General features: G+C 35.6%; 1 protein-coding gene across 1 annotated transcript in view; it reads left to right on the top strand.

Annotated features, from left to right (window-relative positions):
• SLAIN2 (SLAIN motif family, member 2) overlaps window positions 1-20275 on the top strand; it is a 55510-nt gene extending 35235 nt beyond the window's left edge. Inside the window, exons 7-8 of the mRNA XM_006894159.1 lie at window positions 17102-17417; window positions 19762-20275. Of these exons, the coding sequence (XP_006894221.1) occupies window positions 17102-17417; window positions 19762-19828 (383 nt within the window). The 3' untranslated portion in view covers window positions 19829-20275. The remainder of the gene's footprint in view (window positions 1-17101; window positions 17418-19761) is intronic.

The raw sequence follows: 20275 nt of genomic DNA, 5'->3' as shown, positions 1-20275 counted from the left end.
ATATAAAGAAATATAAAATATATTCAATAAAATAGAAAATACAAATATGCTATATATTCAAATATATTAAATCCTTGATTAAATACTTACCTGGCAGGGAAAGTACCATGATCATGAAGGTGCTTTTCCCAGAGCAGGGCTCATCCATTGCACTCCAGGTGAACTGACCTCTGCAGTCTCCCTAAATGTGGGAAACTCAACTACATAATTTGTGGTAGTGGGGTACTGCATGTATGCCGTATCCCCAGGGGGTGAGTAATTAAATGCTTGATAAATGTTAAGAATCTACTCCATCAAATACAGGATTTAATTTTTTGAAAGATGTTGACAGTAACTTAATTGATAGTAAACACTGATTGATGTTGTTGAATTAAGGAGACATTCTCATTTCCAAGAAAGATGATCCAACAGAATGTAGAAATTTTTGAGCAGAACCATTAATATCACTTACAAGCAAAATATTACTGAAGATCATCCAAAAATGGCTAGAAGGGCATTTTGACAACTGCTAGAAGTTGAAGCTGAGTTTAGAAGAGGCCATGGCACCAGGGACATCGTTGCTGATGTCAGATGGATACTGGCTAAAAAGCAAAGAATACCAGAAGAATGTCTGTCTGATTTATTGACTGTGCAAAGAAAGGGATTTGACTGGGTGGGTCATAACAAACTATAACCTGGCTAACATTGAGAAGAATGAGCATCCCAGAACACTTACTTGTGCTCATGTGCAGCCTGTACCTAGACTAAGAAATGATTATCCCAGTGGAGCAAGGGAACACTGTGTAGGCTTAAAATCAGGAAAGGTATATGTCAGGATTGTATCCTTTCTCCATATTTATTCCATCTGTAGGCTGAGCAAATAATTCTAGAAGCTTGAAGAAGAGTTCTACATCAGGATTAGAGGAAAATTAATAACCTACATTTTGCAGATGACCTTCCTTAAATTGAGAACTTGGAACACTTACTGCCGAGGATCAAAGAGTATAGCCTTTAATATGGATTTCATCTCAACATCAAGACAAAAATCCTTACCATTGGACTGTAGGCAATATCATGTTAGAGAAAAGGTTGAAATTGTCAGTGATTTCCTCTTACTTGGATCCACCCTTGGTACCAGCAGTCAGGACATCAGGAGACATATTACATTCTGCTGTTAGGGATTTCTCCAAATTATTGAGGAGCAGTTCAGGCCATGGTCTTTTCAATCCCTTGCTATATACAATGAATAAGGATGACAGAAGAAATATTATTGATGCCTTTGAGTTGTCATGTTGGAGAAGAACACTCTGTGGCCTGCCAGAAGAACAGATAGATCTTAGCAAAGGTGCAGCCAGAGTGCTCCTTCAAGGCAAGGATGACAAAATTTAACCTCACATATCATTCTTGGAAAGGTAGCAGGTCAGTTGAAAAGAGGAAGACCCTCAGTGAACGGCATTGATCCAAAGTGTGTCAGAGGTAATGAAGATGGCACAGAATAGGACAGGGTTCATTCATATTATATGGTTGTTGTGAGCTGTATGCAGTTCAAGGGCACCTAACAACATGCAGCATAACAATCCTGCAGTAAGAATTTCCAAGACAAACCATGAGCTAAGAGGGTATGTAAGCATGGTGTGCATTTACAAGGCAACTAATAAAGAACACTAAAAATTTATTACTCATTTAGATAGGTATGAGCATATAATCAGACTCGGTTCTAAAAGGACCATTGACAAATAACAACATAGAACATAAAAATATTTCTTGGAAGAACTGCAACCAGAATGCTCTACAGATTTGAGAAAAAATCACATTCTTTGAGCTTGGACATAGTTGTATCACATTCTTTGAGCCTGGACATAGTTGTATCACATTCTTTGAGCTTGGACTTAGTTTCAGGAGAGGCCTGTGTCAGTAAAGTAAAAGAGTCAGCAAGAAGAACCTCATTGAGGTGGATTTACCCAGTGGCTGCAACAGTTGGCTTAACCACAGCAGATACTGTGAGAACGGTGCTGTAGTGTTTCATTCTATTTTATATAGAATCACTAGGAGTCGGAGCTAACTCTACAGTATTTAACAGCAATATTATGGTTGCGTCTTTAATGCTTACTTTGCAATTCCATGACCAGTTCCAGCTCATGACAGCTCTATAGTTTATGCCCCTCAGATTTTTCATACCATATTACCATGAGTGGTTGAGATAGTAGAAAAAAATGTGTGAGGTTGACTCAGGATACGGCAAGGTTCATAGCCCTTAACTATTGTATATGGTATATAGTATTGTATAATACTATATATATTATAATGTGACCAAGTATTCAAATTTTAAAAGCACTCAGCCCTTTTTAATTTCCATTCATTTTTCGTTAGCTTTATTATATTTAGCTCTCTTTATTTTATGTTGTTGCTATTAATTATTAGCACAAAAATTAATAGACTAGAAAAGAGCACATTTGAACCAAAATGTCTTTTGTGATAAGTTGACAAATTTACTTTACCACTTACATATTATATCTTAGATGCATAATCTTATTTTCAGCTTCAGAATAAATATGCAGTAGGAACAAGTATTAACATATTACATAAATTAGGAAATTGAAGCTTTGAATGGTTAAGTAATATTAAAAATTATGATCCTGTTCTAAAACTTAAATCCATTTAGAGATTTGTTACATCCATGGCTTAGTACTGAAGGCGTAATAGAGAAATAACATTTTTATATTTTCTAAGATTTAATATAATTAAATCTAATTATACTTTATTATAATTATATTTTAATGGGCAAATTATTGTGAAGATTTGTATACCATTTTATTCTCCAGGGTATGTTTTTTTAAAAGTCCTTGTACAAAATTGGCTTTTAAAGCTAATACTCTAGGTTTTGTCTGAGTATAATGTGAACTATATAATTAAAAGTAGTACTATGATATTTATTATGTTACTTGTAAATGAGATGGAACACAGATTCTCAAAAAACTTTAAAAATAGGCTTTGCTGTCCCCAAAATAATGATTGATGATGAATCATATGCCTTTTAAACCTGCCAATTGAAGTTAATATTTTAAAATACTTGGTTTGTGGTGGTTTTGTGGTGGTTTTCTTTTCCTGATATGCTTGGCTAAAACAAACAGTTACTACATAATGTTAATCCAGCACATAAGAAAAATTTTAAAAAGTTTAAGAAATTAAATGTATATGTTATGTTTTTATAACATACACACAGATAATCCAAGCTGTCATTTGCATTTAGCTTTCAAAGGTGTTTTCCTATCTGAGTTAAAAGTTTTAAGTTCTGAGTTCCTTGAAACTTTATACATATCCAGCCAGCTTTCCAGCTATTTGTTAAAACTACTTGTATCTGTGTATTTGTGTCTAAAGTACCAACTTTAGACAAATTGTTTCCTCAGCACTTCATACATACTCTTAATTTAAACTCTTGTAGTATTACAGAAGTTAATTACTTGGCTGCTAACTAGAACGTTAATAGTTTCAACTCACCTTGGGAGAAAGAGCTGATCTGCTCCTGAAATTATTACAGCCTAGAAAACCCTGTTAGGCAGTTCTGTTCTGTCTCGTGGGGTGACTACAAGTTGAGAATGACTCAGCAGCACCTACAAAACAACAAGCATCCAAAGCTTTATGGAAATGAAAATATAATTTCTCACAAAAGGGGGGTAAGGAAGGGACTGGGAACCCAAGGTAAAAATTTTAAGAATAAAAAAATATATACTGTTCATATCTTAAACTTTAAGAATGACAGAATTGCCAAATTGTGAATCAGCTGCAGATTCACTAGACATTTTTTTGTTTGTAGGCAAATTATTGTTTTACTTTTTTCCTACACGAATTGCTAATTCATGGAAATAGATAGTGAAAGCATAAATAATGAGATTCCAAACACTTTTAAATGGAAAACAAATGTGTAACCCCATAAAAATGTATTTCAGTGTTTGAGTAATGGTCAAAAAGGAAAAATGTCATCCTTTTGTTTAATCAGTTCAGTGTACTTATTTTTTTATTTGCAAGTGTATTAAAACGTTTTTATCAGTAAAATGCCACAAATTTTTGTGTAGCATCATTAATAATACAATAGTGAGCAAAACTTACGCTGCTGTTCTAACAGATTCATTGATATCGTTGATACATTAAATGCATGTATATAAATGTTTTTATTTAATGTACATGTAATTTTTCTACTAGCCTTCATATATTTATATAGAATTATGTACAAATATTAGAATGTTAAACTATTTTATTTGAATTGAATTTTTTTTACTTAAATTTTGTGTAAATTGCAGTTGTTAGTGTAATAGATGTTGTATTTTGGGTTTTTTAAATATTTCTTTTTCTAGCTCTTATGTGGTAAAGCTTCGGTTCTTACTTGCTGGTTGCATGAACCTAATTTTGCAAGGGTGCTCTTTTTTCCACCTAAAGGACCACTTCTTTTGCCTTGTTACTGTGCCATTCACTTTTTTATATGCTTATTTTCTGTGGCTGCATTATTGTAGATGCTGGCATTCAAACATGAATGTTATGAAAACGCTAATATGTTTTCATTTTGAGAACTATTTACCAATTTCAGGCTTTTATATGTGGAAAAGCAAGCAACTTAAAAAGCTTAAGAAAACCAGAGCACGGCAGAGGTCATGAATACATGTTCTTTTTCTCAGTTTCTTTAAGTAAAGGAATTCTTTTCAGGAGTCGAATCTAAAAAAGACTTGGGTCTTGCTTTGTAAAACTACACAGCTTTGGTTAGTTCCATTTTCAGGAAAATATTAGAATTATTCATTAAGAAAAGAGGGAAAAAAGGAATGAAAAGCCCAAGACCATCTACTGATTAAAAATAATTATTTTTTTAAATCCCTCAAAATTTGGTTACTGTTGTAACACTTTTAAAGTGCTGCCACATTGTTTGAACTTCTAAACTATTTCTTATATTTCAAAGAGGGAGGAGAGATCCAAAATAATTTAATATGGTCACATAACTAGAAAGAGCAAGACCACAGCCTTCTCCCTCCCCACTCTTCCCCAAGGCCCCAGATAAACTCCGATCATTGTTTGTATCATATAATACTGGCCTAAATACAAATGGAAAATATTATTGGGTTACTCTATTGGAGTGTAATTTGAGATTGAACTCTGATTTGTGAATTACCACAGAAGAGTTAATCCAGTGTACAAGAACACTGAATATCCAGTGGACTGCCAAAAGAACAAGCAAATTTGTCTTGAAAAAGGTTCAGCCCTCGTGGTCCTTGGAGGCAAGGATGGTGAAGCTGTTCCTTAGAAAAGGATGCGTTGAGTTATGCTTAACTCGATGGCAACTAACAACAGTAGTACTCAACCACGTGTTTACATTTCATCTATACCTTTTTTTTAAAAAAAATGTAAAAAGCCACCAGGATGTGAAGCATGCATTTAGGGTCACTGTACTACAGCAGCCCCTCCTCTGAGCTTACAGCATCCTGGGTGGTTGTGAGCTCATTGATAAGACAGATTACGCTGAGGTGTAGGGAAGGAAGTCTCATTTCTATTTCACTTACCAGTAAAAGGTCATCCTGAATTGTATTTAATTGTGAAACTGGAATTGATCTTATTGTCACAAAATATGCAATAATCACCTAAAAGTGAATGAAATATTTGTAGGACGTGTTTAAGGGTAGTAGTATGGTAACACTATGTATAGTATAAAGTCACCATGAGATTTAGTCATCTTGATAGCAATTTACAACAGTAGTGCAGTCATGTTTGCTCACCTATCTAATTAATCACAAGAAGATTTTTTTCTTCTTTTACGTCTTTTGGGTCCTTACCCCTGATAAACTTTTGATTGAATATAGCTAAGTGTGGAAGCTCACAATCTTTAGAAGAGTCTCAGTGGATCTGGGGTTTAGATCCTAACTAGAGGATCTTGAATGCTTAGTTAAAATCTTTGGTTTTTGTCTAAAGACAGTAAGTTATGGGTTCTTGAAATACTGAACAGATACTTATCTGTTAACTTTCTAAACACTGGGAATGTAATTGTGAATGAGATAGGCTGTGCCCTCATAGAAGGAGGGGACAAGCAGAAATATCAGTGAAAACAAAGGAAAAATATTTAACTTTGAGTGTGAAGGGGTTTTCAGGAAAAACCCTCCTGGACTAGGAGAAACTTAAGTGATTTGTTACATGAAAAAAGAAGCAAATGTTTTTTATAGTAGCATCAATAATGGAAAAAAAAAGTCTTGAACAGGCATCAATTATATATAGTGGTTTTGTAAGACTACAGAGTGTAAGATGGGTGGAGTAGGTGCAGTGATGATGGGTGCAGTTTGAGGTGTAAATGGGAGACTGACCGGAAGCTTTCAGTATATTAATAAGGAGTTTGAATTTTATCCGGTAAGGTTAGGGAGCTAGGATAGGCTTTTGACCAGATTTAGTCTCAAAATGTTCACTTTGGGCCCAAGAAGGACAACAGATTAAAATTGGACAGAGATTAGAAATAATTTAGAAAGGTGTATTGCCTAATCCAAGAAAGAAAAAAATGAAGATACGCACAAACACCGTAATTGAAGAGATGATAAGATCTGGATAAATTTGTAAAGGTTAACTAGAATATATGTTATTTGATAAAACTGAGAATCCAAGTAGAAAAGGAAAAAGATGACTCTGAGTGAGAATTTACAATCAAGAAAAGATTTTAAATAAGTATCATTGGCATGGGGGATGCAGCAAGATTCATTTATCTCTTATGTCATCTAGATAAGATGGTTTTTAACATTCTCCTCTCTCTGACAAAGCTAGATTCACTAGTGTTTATGAAAGGAAATGGATTGTGAAGATAGCCAAAGAATAAGTACATAATAAAAATATTCTTTTCTTGAACTTCACATTTTTTAGTTGTTATAAAATAAAATCAACATTCTGAAAAACTAATGTGTTAATACTTTTTCACTACATTTATCATTTTTGTCTGTCACCAATATTCACTCAATAATGAATGAATATTAATTTTAACTTCTGTAAATTTGTTAATAGCATCCTCAGAGTTTATCTTTCTGACATATTCAGGTTCAGTACTCACTGTAGCCAGGTTTACCAAACTATTTTTTACTCATAGTTACTTGAAAAAATGAACACTTCTAAATTTTAATTTCAAATGGTATCTCCCCACAGGAATCACCTGATAGACAAATAAGAAAAACCTTCATATTTATTTAAAGATAAGTAATAAAATGTACTAATTTAAACCTTGAACATATGTTACTAAAAACCATAGTAGCTGCAGTTATTTATCTTTAAGACCAACCTACTGGTTTTGGTTTTTTTTTTTTTTTCAAGGATTATTTTTGCTGGAAAAAATGGTAGTAATAAAGAGATTTTGTTTGTTTGAAAAGTCCCTTCAGAGAGTATACCTCCTGCACCTGAGGTGCAGCCTGCACCTGAGATCATGGGAGTAGAATTCAGTGCACCTCCCACTATATGTATGAAGGGAGAAAAACAAACAAAACACCTGGATGTAGAGATCCAAATATAATTGAACTCTAATCTGAGAATAATTTTATAAAAGTCTGAATGTAGGATGCAGATGGGGGTGTAAAGGAAGAGATGTTGTTATGTATCTTCGAGTCCCAACTGACTCGTTGCTGACCCTCTAGTAAGTTTTCAGAGGCTGTAAATTGCATAGGAGGAGATTGCCCATCTTTCTCCTCAACAAGTTGGTGGATTCAAACTGGATACCTTGGATAAGTTGGCAGCAGAAGCGCTAAGGAACCATAAGGAGTAAATAAATGGCATATTAAAAACAGGCAAAACACTAACACAGAATTATTTGGGAAATTGAGAAATTTTAGGGCTGGATTATAGAGGAAGATAGTAACCTAAATAGTTTTTTTTTTTGTTTTTTTTTTCTTCCAGAACACTTCTTGCTGATCTTCTCTGTATCGTTCCAATTTTAGTATATGTGCTGCCGAAGCGAGCACCTAAATAGAGTTTTATCACTGTTATCTCTGCTTCCTATAGTGGTGTGCTGTTAATCTAGACTTACATCAGTATGAAAAAAAACTAAGGAACATTTTAAGCCGTAATTTTTATTGCTAACACAATTCTGTTATTTAGGAAAATGTGCATCGCTATATCATTTAAAAGAAAATACTTTTTATGAAAAATTGGGTAAATTAAGATTGATAATTCAGATGAAATTTAGGTGTGTTTTTGTGAGGGTTTGTTTTTTTTTTGGTTTTGTTTTTCAAATTTTTAAAGTATGGTGGCCTAGTGATAAGTGTTGCTGCCAACTCAGAGGTGTATGGTTTAAATACACGAGCTGCTCCTTGGAGAAAGATGGGCAGTCTTCAACTGTGCAGTTTACTCCCTCTGAAAACATTCTGAAGGGGCAGCTATGAGTCGATCTGACCTGACAATAACAATAACAGTAACAGTATTATCTTCTGAAGAACATTCATTTCATTTCATTTGTCTCTATCACTCAAATTTAGAGGCATTCTGGTGGCTTAAGATAAGGAGTTGCGGCTGCTAGCCCACAAGCATGCCGCCTCCTGTGTGATTTACTGCCCCGAAAACCTGCTGGAGGGCCAGCTATGAGTTAGTTCCGACTTGATAGTACGTAACAAGAACACACCAATTTTATTGGGAGCCTAAATCTCTGAAGTACCAGTAGACATAGCTTTAAGTTTTCTATAGATATTGTTCTTATACCATCACTCAGAAAATTTGAGGAGTAAGTAAGTTTCATTGGTGCCTTTGTAGTTATTAATTCAAATAGGTCCTTCCAATGAGTTTATATATATAGATTGTATTAACATTAAGCCCTCATTTTTTTTTTTTTTAAAATCTGTATAAGCCCTGGAGAGGGTGAAACCAGGTTCCTTCTTGAAGGCAAGGATTTTGCAGCTCCTTCTGACATACTTGGGCAAGTTGCCAGAAGGGACCAGTCCTTGGAAAGATGGAAGGATAGTAAAGGAGAGAGAGATCTAGGATGAGATGGATTGATATAGTAACTGGGGTAAAGAGTAAGTGTGTCAGAGGCAGTGAGATTGATTTAGGATAGAGGGAGTTCAGAGATATTGTGGATATAGGATCAAGATGGGCAGCATATAACAACAATTCCCAACAGATACAGTCGATTACCAGAGTATTTACAGTTGATTGTCTTCTCACCTCTACCCTCTCCACTCCAGCCCCACTGGCCTGCTTTCTATTCTTCAGACACTGCAGATCTGCTTCCACCTCAGGATTTTTACAGTTGCTTTTCTCTCTATCTGGAGTGTTTTCTTCTTGGTCACTCCCTCTCCTTCTGCAGATATTTTCTAGGGAATGTTTCCTGATCCCTCCATTAACAATTGCAGTGTGACTTCTCTATTTCCTGTCATCCCTTTCTATTTGATTTTTTTTTCCCTTAACTATTACCACCATCTGGTGGGGCCATATCTTTTTTCCATATTTACTGTTCATCTCTTTCCCTCAGTAGAATAGGTCGGCACAGTGACTGCAGCATTGGGCTTGAGCATGACAGATTGTGAGGATGAAATGGGATGGTGTCATCTTGACAGTAACTCCTCTAGAATATTATTTTCATGAGAGTAAAAACTGTGTCTGTATCAGGTTGGCTGCTCAGAGTCCATTAGTACCCAAGAAAACAGTTCCTGGAAAAAGGTAGATACTCAGCTGTTTAAATATCATGAGTAAAAACAACAATAAAGGAATGAACACATACATATATGAGAAATACTCAAACGTTTAATGATTATAATAATCTATGGGATAGATATTAATGTACAGAGAATTTTTTGCTAGTCAGCTAGCCGTATTAAAGTTAACTTGAACTAAAACACCATTTAGCTCTGGTAATGTTTAAAATGCTGTGAAATGTAAAATCAAATACATTTGCTACTTTTATTTTTTTTTTTCATTTGCTACTTTTAAAAAATGTTCATTATCAGACATGTAAAAATAAAACTTTTCACCTTTTATAGAGTTACGTTATTGAACAAGATAAAATTTCTTAATTTTCCTGATAAGCCAGGGCTCTCTTCATCATGCCAATTTTTATTTCCACTCTAGTCAGATATTTTGTAGGGGTAGGGTCTCTTATTTTCTCTCTTCCCCCCCCCCCCATCTCTCTGTACACCCCTTAAATAAGTGACTGCACTGGCAGGCATGACACTTATCAGTCCCTTGTAGCCTTAGTAAGCTTTAACTCTGGAGATTCCTCGTCTACATCCTTTACTGTTTTAGAAATTTCAATCTTGTTAATAGAGTTTTGAAGGATGCTTAAACCTCTTCACTCATCATTTTAAAATGCAGTTGCTCTGACTTTCAAAACTTCAGCTCTCCACACGCACACCCACCCACCCACACATGTATACCACCTAGTTATGGTTGTACAATCTGAAGCTAACTGAAGTCTAAAGTACAGATTAGTTGTATTCTGCAGCAAGAAGACATTGATGCATTAACATTTCTAGATTGTAATCCCTGAGGACCTCCTTGGTTCTGAGTTTTCTTCTCCTTTTTTGAGTATTGCTTCATGTTAGGGCTATTCATCTAACAATAACTGCTTTGCCAAAATCTGCTTTTCTGCGTTGAACAAATACTGCCTTTATTTTATTCTTTCTGCACTGTGTGCCTGTATTCATCACTTTTACTTAATTAGCTTTGTATTTGTATCCTTTGCATTCCGTAGCATGTTTGCTGTGCTTTGTTTTCTCTTTGATGTTGGGGGTAGATTTCCACATGGGAAATTTTCTGATCATATATGCTATTTCTGAAAGATTTACTTTGCACTGAGCTTTCTATTTTTCCTTTCCAATTTACTGCACTAAGCATCACTTTAAAAGTCCTCTGCTTCAAGGATTCTAAAATAATTGCACCTTTGGTTTGTGTTTCAAGTTTGTATTCAGATATACAAGTTTATAGAATCTTAGCCTTTATCTTGTCCTTCCAAGCATATATTACAGTTCCTTATTTTTCAACAGCTTCGCAAAGGCTGAAAAATTTGCCTCGTACTTCCCTCAAAGCCAAACAGTTGCTTCAAACTTCATCTACAAAAAGAGGTAAATACAGCCTCTTCCTAAGTTTAAAATATCAGCAGATGGTCAAGTTAATTAAATCGTACAGTTACTGAATCAGTAATGTCTATAAGGCACATTTGAATCTTAAATAATAAATAAGTAGCATGGTTTTTCTTTTATTTGGATAAATACAGAAGAAACATTTTATTCAACAGAGGTATGTATTGGATTGGAAATTGAGGTTTTTTTAATTGTTATGTCTTTTTATGCATTTCTTTTTTTATTTTATTAATTTTAATGAACATTTACAGATATTTTGGATTTTTATTCATTCATTGTTGCACTTCTCTTCCTGCCCAGCTCCCCCCCCCACCCCACCCCAGTTCACTCCTCTCTGAAAAGCAAAAGAAAAATTCCTTCTTTGGTGGTTAAGGCATTCTTGTATTGCTTTAATGGATATTTCTTTGATACCTGAATTATTTGGAATTGTCTTACTTAGTTTTTAAATGTTTCCTTTTGTCCTTTTTAATTATTTCTGCTTTTATTATATTATGATAAAAGAACATATTCTGTGATTTCAAGTTTTTTTTGTTTTTGTTTTTGTTTTTTTGTGATTTCAGGTTTTAAATTTGCTAAGGTTTATTTTATGCACCTGGACATAGTCTCTCTTAATACATGGTATTTTGTTGGAATTGGACCATATTTTTAAATTCACTTTGCCAAATCTCTGTCTCTTACAATGTGTGTGCAGACCATCTGGTTATTGATAAGTGTTAAGAAATTGAGGCCACATTTTATTTCTTGTCTATTTGCCCAGTTTGTTTTCCATAGCTCTTATTTTCTCTGCCTTCTTGTGAGTTAACTTGAACATTCTTTAGAATTCCATTTTGACTTAAAAATTAACATTTCAGACTCACTCTAAGGTACCTTCAAAGATAGAAAAGCTTGATAGTCTGTTTCTGAAAGGTCACAGCCTTGAAAATCCCATGGAGAAGTTCTGTATACACAAGGAGTTGCCATTAGTTGGAATTCAGTGGTAACTAACAATGACAGTATTTTTTAGTTTTCTGTATAATTTTTGTATTGGTTGCTTTAGGTATTAGATTAAGCATATGTAAATTATCAGTGTATTGGTGTAATCCGTTTACTAATTAAAAATAAACATGTAAGCCTTACTACCTTTTTTCCCCCATACCACCTACCTTACCCATTTATTTGTTTAAAATATACATCTTGACCATTGCAGTATTATAAATTTTGCTTCAACCCTCAAATATTTTGAAATAGTAGAGGAAAGGAATTGCCTGTTCACTGATAGGCTTACTTTTACTTTTCTGTTAATTTTTTATATTTCCTTTTGATCTCACTGGTCAATGATGAGAAATCTGTTGTCATTAGAATTGTTTGAACCCCCACCCCTCTACGTAAGTAGGTATTTCTTCCTCACGGATTTAATGGGTTTTTTTTCTTTTTTCGTTTTCATAAGCTTAGCTATCAAATATCTTGATAAAGATTTTTTGGTTTTGTAGGTTTATCTCCCTTGCCGAATTCAAGGAGTAATATTTCTTAGAATAAATTTGGTCTTGTTCTTTTTCTCCTTTCCTTTTAGAACTCTGATGATATTTTATTAAATATTTCCATAGGTCACTGAAGCTCTGCTTAGGTTTTGTTTCCAATTTCTAGTTTGGTCTGGATAATTTCTTTTGTTCTGTCTCCTAATTCTTTCCTTTGTTCTAGCCATTCTGTTCTTAACTCCATCAGTATTTTTGTTTTTATCTTTTTCAGCTCTAAAACTTCTATTTGATTCTTTTTATTGTTTTCTTTGCCACAACTTTTCTTTTCCTTCCCTTTTTTGGTTTTTGTTGTGATAAAATGTTTTTAAAAGATGCTTTCTCTCTGTATGTGGTTGTGTGCCATCCATTTAGAACAACTCATAGCTGATCCTCCAGTGGGGTTTCAGAGGCAATAAATCATACAGGAGTCCACCTATCCTTCTCCCATACAGCAGCCAGTGAATTGCATGCCTTTGGGATTGCAACACAGCTTCTCAACAGTAGGCCACCAGAGCTCCCTCTATAACTGTATAGTGAAACTAAAACAGAGCTAAAATAAACAAAAATAAAAATTTTTTCCATTTAAGTGTCTTTATAATTGCTCTTTGAAACAGTTTTACGATGTCTGCATAAAATTTTTTGTCTTAACATTTCTGTCATCTCAATTTTAATATCTGTTCATTTATATCATTCAATTTGTGCTCTTCCTGGTCTTTTGACTTCTTTTCTCCTTAAGTCTAGGCATTTTCATATTACATAATGAGACTCAGGATTTTATACAAACTCTTTGAAGTGTCTTTCTCTGATGTCACTCTTCCATTTGATGAGAGAACTCATTTTGTTTACTGCCATGTGGCGTAAATGTTCAACTTATGTACCACTTCACCCATGAGGTCATGGCCACTTTTTCCCCTGCTGGATGGAGTGGGGGAGCTGGGAATGATCTTCTTTGGTATCATGGTGGGACTAGCCTTGTTACAACATGGAGCCTTTAAAAAAATCCTGACCTCCTTTAAACTTTTCCTCATTCCAACTCATGAGGGGAAATAAGAAGTACTCATTTACTTTTAGGTCGAGGTAGAAGTCCAGACTTCTTGTAATCTCCACTGATACCTAGTGAGGAGAGCTCATAACTAGCCAGTGAATAGAAAAGTTCCAGTTTCTTACTTGGCATTTTCTGACTCTTCCTCATTGAGAAAAAGATGATTTCATGAAGTAAATCATCTTCAAGCACATTAAGATCATAATAGATGGAGAAAAGATTGAAGTTGTCAACAATTTTCTTTTTCTTGAATCTACAATTAACTCCCATAGTAGTAGCATTTAAGAAAAGATGTGATGCATTGGCCAAAGCATGGATGTCAGGTTAAAGACTAAGGTGTAAAGTGTGGAGACAGTTGAGTCTGATCTCCACTGATTTAAAGGGGAGCAACCCCCAGCAGCAGCAACCACAGAACAGGACCTATTTCCACAAGGTCAGACTTGTCTCCACACTCCCAAATCTACATCTGTCATACTAGCCATTCCTCTCAGACTTCTCACCAGGCATCTTCTAATCCATTGCAGTGCCATACAGAATTGAGAACCATACTCAGTAGTTAGGATTTGTTAGGAAAGTTAACAGGTTTACAGTTCAGATGGGCAACAAGATACAGTACTTAGTCATCTTCTCAAGCATGTTCATAGGCCCTTAGTCCTTCAGCCTCAAGGAGGCAAATGTGGTGAAACTTCATCTGACGTACTTGAGGCATGTTGTCAGGAGGCTAGTGTCCTTTGAAAATGACATCATGCTAAGAAATGTAAAGTTAGCAAAAGGTAGGACAAGGAGATGGTTTGGCACGGTGCAATATTGTATTTCAACATGGCAGAGATGATGAGAATCACAAAATAAGGCAAAGTTTCAATCTGTTCTTTAAACACTATTTGCTCTGAGTCAAAAGTTGACTTGGCATCAAACAACAACAAAGATAAGCATTGGCAACCTAAAAGTAGGTAACAAAATTATGTGAGAAGTACTGTAAGTAGAGAAAAGCATTGGGAAAAATGGAGTATCATCAAGAATCCTTAAGCAAATGAAAGTCAAAACATTGCAAATATAAAGGAAAACTAGAGGGAAGTTAAGTTGCCAAGACTGGGTCTGCAAGCGAAATTAGATTATTCATGTTGTAAATTTTGAACATAACATCTCAATCCCTCCTTTTCTTCCTTCTCTACCTTTTGGATTTTGTTTCTCTAAGCTCTGTTTTAGTTTCACTATACAGTTATAGAGGGAGCTCTGGTGGCCTACTGTTGAGAAGCTGTGTTGCAGTCCCAAAGGCATGCAATTCACTGGCTGCTGTATGGGAGAAGGATAGGTGGACTCCTGTATGATTTATTGCCTCTGAAACCCCACTGGAGGGTCAGCTATGAGTTGTTCTAAATGGATGGCACACAACCACATACAGAGAGAAAGCATCTTTTAAAAACATTTTATCACATTTGTTCCTAAGCATTTTCTTTTTTTAATAATATGTTTTTGCATTTTATTTGCCACTTAACATGTTGCTAAAATCTGGAATTTTATATATCATGTAAAAGGAGCAGGTACAATGGGGAAGGGTATGACCTCTACCCACTTCATAAAGGGGAACTGTCCTCATCAATAATATCCATCATACCATACAAATTGCTACATGGTCAGACATGCCACCCTTCATGCTCCTACACCTTTTTCTACCATTTATTTGGTTCAGTGTTTGTTAACAAACTGACAGACTTGACACAGTTGTGGGGTTTATTAGGGATATAGCTTGAGGAGGCAAAAAATATCACCAATACAAGTTTAGGTTTAGTCCAACAGTCCCAAGCCAGATTAATAGCACGACACAGTTCCTTTATTAGTATAAAGTCCAGGATTCAGTTCAGCAGCATAAATGCAAGAAGTCTCTGGTTTCCTCAGTCATCCAACAAACTTTATCTCAGAGCAGTTCCAAGTCAGCTTTTTCTTCAGTAACCCAGCAAGCAAAAACCTTTCACTGTAGCTTCATCCCCAAGGTTCTCTGGTTTATCTGAAGTGTCACAGTCTCGTCACCCTCTCTCCACCATTGTCGTCACTGTTTACCACAGTATGGAAGCGCTCTCTTAGATTGGTCCTACAGCTGTTGATATGTCCCACAGCAAGACCATGTGTCCACAATTAAGGTAGATAAACGGACTGGTTCTGATATTTCCTTAGTATAAGACATGGGAACAGCAAGTAAATGCAGATTTACTTTTTCTCTATCTTGCCTTCTCCCCCTCTTAACTAATGTTGAATAAAAGTGATGTCTCCTTTGCTATTTTAGAGTGAAAGTATTTGGTCTAAATGTAATAAGGTCTGTAAGTGTGGTATTTCCTTTTGGCTTTTCATAAACACTTTCTTATACTGAGGTATTTCTCTCCTGTGTTTAGCTTGCTTAGAGTTCTCTTTCTAAAATTATAATTGTATATTAAATGTTATCGTATGGATTTTCTCTATTGAATTTTCTCTATTTAGTTTGCTGGTTTCATTTTCATAATGCAATTATATTGATTGGTTTTAGAATGTTAAACCTAGTATCCTACATAGCATAAACAAGAGAAAATTATTTGTAGGTTTTTTTTATCGTTTTTTGTTTGTGTACCATCAAATCAGATCTGACTGGTACAGGAGATTGCCCCTCCTTCTCTAGCAGAGCATCTGATGGGTTCAAACCGCATACCTCTGGGATTGCAGTGCAGCTTCTTGCCACGAGGCCACAAGAGCTCCCCGCAAAAGAGAAATTTAAACTTTTTTTGTGTCTTAAAATGTAATGAAAGTTGTACCTGAGTGTGTGTAAATTTGTTTTAACTTAAAAGTATTTTAACCTGCCATTTCCCAATTCTCTAGAATTAATATTTCAGAGAAATCTTTTCCTATGATTTCATATAACTTTCCTGTTCTGTGAATCACAACAGTGGAAGCTTCTTAAAAAGAATACTTTTGGTTTCTAAAGTAGTACATTTATGCTATACCATAGGTAAGCTAGGTCTTGTAAGTACACCAGCAGACATGTGGTACCTTATATTTATTTGAATATTTCTTGAGGGTAAAGGAGTAAATGTTTGAAATTATAATTATAATCAGTCTTTCTCACCTCTGGTATGTCTGTATGTAGCCCCAATTGGCTACTGCTGTTGTGGGACTGATTCTTGCAGTGTCTTTTTTGCCTTTGGCGATATAGGCTCCAGGTTGACCTTGCTAAATCACTGCTGTCAAGGATTGTTTGCAACCTGCCTGAGTAAACTTGCCAATATTTAGAGTTTACCAGTTAGTGGTTTTGTTGTGGGGTGTTTTTTTTCTTTTGGTTTGGTTTTTTTTTTGGTTGATTGGTTGTTGGTTTTGGGGTCTTTTTTGGTTTTTTGTTTGTTTTTTAATAGCCCAAGTATATTCTTTTTTCTGTGTATTTCTATACCATGAAGGTTTTTGAATACATATGCTTGGTCACCAAATGTAATATTAAAGACTGGCTTTCTCTTACATATGATTCTTACAGAAAACATTTTTTCTTTACCCTTCTGCAGTACCTTCTCCAGGCAAATTTCGCTCCCCTGCCGCACCATCTCCTTTGGCCCTCCGGCAGCCAGTGAAAGCGTTTAGTAACCATGGCTCTGGATCTAGTAGCCAAGAAATGACACAGCTCACACAAACCACCTCCTCACCTGGCCCTCCTATGGTTCAGAACACAGTCCCAACAAATCCTCCCAGCAATATCAACAGTGCTACTCTCACCAGACCTGCAGGGACATCTGTAATGAGGAGTGGCTTGCCCAGACCTAGTGCCCCTTCTGCTGGGGGTATACCAGTGCCTCGCAGCAAACTTGCACAGCCTGTTCGTAGGTAAGTGGTTAAGGTACATACTTTATTTCAGTATTCAAAACCTGAAATTTTCCCTCATCTCTTCTTTTGGTTGTAAAAAGATATTTATAATGGATTTTCAGTAGTGTCCCAGTACAATTAAAAAAAAATATTAGTGATGTATGTGCTGTGAATCCACTCCAACTCTATGGGAGAAAGATGAGGCCATCTGCTTCCAAAAGATTTATAACCCTTGAAACCTGCTGGAGAGTTGCCAGATATCATAATTGCTTAAGCAGCTGTAATATACTGTATTTTTAACAAAACCTCATCTGAAATATTACAATATTAGACCAGTTTGGTTCAGATTTAGTTTGTCTGACTGGATGATGAAGTACCTTAGAGATTCCTGGAGATTGTGAGGATCACTCAGTTTGGTTGTAATATATGTTCATTTTGACAGGATAACAAAATCATATTAGATCCTGTGGTGAGAATTTAAGATAAAAATTCTAGCTACCAAGTCAATATAATCTATAAGGAAGGTTTTCAGACCCTGATACAATTGAGAATCATCTGTGGATTTTATGTAAATGTTGTTGTTGTTGTTGATTGCCTTCAAAAGGCCTGAAGCCCCTCTACCTTTGTCGACATTTATCAAAGTTCATAGTTTCCAGAGGCATGTTGTTTAGGAAGTGGATGCCAGAGTCCTGAAGTTTATACCAGAAAAATCTGAATTAAATCCTAATGTGAGGCCCAGATTATACAGGTGTGCTTCTCCCCCCCTTCCATTTTATTTTGTAAATCTCCATAGAGAATTCTGATGCCTTTCCAGATTGGGAACTATGAATCTGTAGTCTTTATCTTCCTTTCAGAAAAGAGATTGCTACCATCATCAGTAAACTTAGGTATGAATCATAATTAAAACTTGGAACATTGATTTGCATGAAAAAAACTTTTCATTTCAAACCCCTAATTTAAGTGATCCAGAATTCTTTAATTCCAAGCTAAATATCTTGTGTTTCTGAATTCAGCAGCTGTATACAATGCTGAATGATTTAGGTTTCCCTTATTTAATCACCAGGAACCCTGGTGCCATGTCAGCCTGCTAACCAAAAAGTTGACAATTAGAGCCACCAGCTGCTCCAAGGGAGACAGATAGGTGATCCCATAAATATTCTCAACCTTAGAAACCCAAAGGAGAGTCACTATGAATTGGAATCAGATAAAGTTCTGATGTCTTTTAGTATAATCTTTACAATATATTCTAAAGGTGATGCTATTAGTTGTCTTTAAGTATAGTCTAAATCATGGTGATCCCTTATGTGCAGAATAGAACTATAGAGGGTTTTCAAGACTGTGTGACCTTTTGGAAGCAGAATGCTAAGCATTCCTGTCCTGTCTTCCAAGACAACTCTAAGTAAAGTTCTTACTGCCAGCCTTTTAGCTAGTTGTCAAGCACTTGTTTTGCCCCACATGGATTCTTACAAGAGTAGATTAACAAAGCTCAAACTCAGTGCTGGCAAGTCTGTTCTAACTCATAGCAACTCCCATCAGGGTTTCTGAGGTTTCAGATCATAATGGAAGAAACCACTCATCTTTCTTTCTTGGAACCATAGGTGGATTGGAGCAACCTTTGGGTTAGCAGTACATCTTGTTATAGACCATGTCACTAGAGTTGCTATTGTCGAGTCAAAACCAACCCATAGCTGCCCCTCCAGCAGGTTTTCAGAGGCATGTAGTCACAGGGGAGGAGATCAACCATATTTCTCCCATGGAGCAGTTGGTGGACTTGAACCATCCATATTTGCATTGGCAGCTCAGTTCCTTACATTGAGCCACCAGAGGAGGTACTTGTGTAATCCATGTAACTTAACCTTAGTAGGTACTAAGATACTAATACTTAGTAGGTACTAATACTTGGTAGGTACTAATAATAGTAGTATTATTCATATTTTACAGAGGAGCATATTGAAATTCACTAAGGTTAAGTACATTACATGAATCCCACAACTATTACGTTCTAAATATCTCTGACCACAGAGTCCTCTTCCCCACTCATAATACCTCTCCACTGATGCTGTTCATCATGTTCATCCCTTCAAAAGATAAGAATTGGCTGTTTGTGTGGAAAAGGAACATGATCTTTCTACCTTTTAGTCTAGTCGCTATGTTAACATGAAGTTAGCAAAGTCATTTGGTGCCCAGTAAAACTTGAAGGTTGTGAAAATGCCGTATATATAACGGCTAGGCTAATACCTATTCAAAACTTGGGTTTTAACAATCCTCATGATGCCCCCTGCAAATTATGACTATACTGGGAGATCATAGGGTAATGTTATAAAACAGTACTCATCACTTACTGAATTGTTTTTTTTTTTTACAGATCCTTGCCAGCTCCTAAAACCTATGGTAGCATGAAAGATGACAGTTGGAAAGATGGCTGTTACTGACCAGCAGAGACAAGATTGCAGAGGTCCACAGCTTCATGGATACCCCTCCACCAGGCTCAACAACAACTTTTATATGCAGACTGTTCAGATAAGACTCTTGGGGTTTATAAAACCCCAGCCCTCTCTGTCTTAATTAGCACAAACTGACAGAGATGATCAGCAGCACTTTAATGACATTTAACATCAGATGCGTTTGGTAATCATACAATCACTCTCCATGGAATCATTTTTAGTTTTGTTTAATAGAAAACTAAGTTGATTTTTTAATATTTAACAGAGGCCAATATCTGGGCAAAAGCCTAATGGATGCCAAAGAGAATTGTCCGTTTATAAAGGAGAGAGCACCATTGTGCACAAGAAAGCGGTGAATTCAGGCTATCCACAACCTCACAGACAACCTAGTTTACTGTATAAATAGTACCAATAAATATTTGTGTTAACAAGAAC

Source organism: Elephantulus edwardii, unplaced genomic scaffold (genome assembly GCF_000299155.1).
Source record: "Elephantulus edwardii isolate Elephantulus edwardi_28Jun2011 unplaced genomic scaffold, EleEdw1.0 scaffold00137, whole genome shotgun sequence".
Taxonomy (NCBI): Eukaryota; Metazoa; Chordata; class Mammalia; order Macroscelidea; family Macroscelididae; genus Elephantulus; species Elephantulus edwardii.
This window is presented reverse-complemented; position numbering and strand designations above follow the sequence as displayed.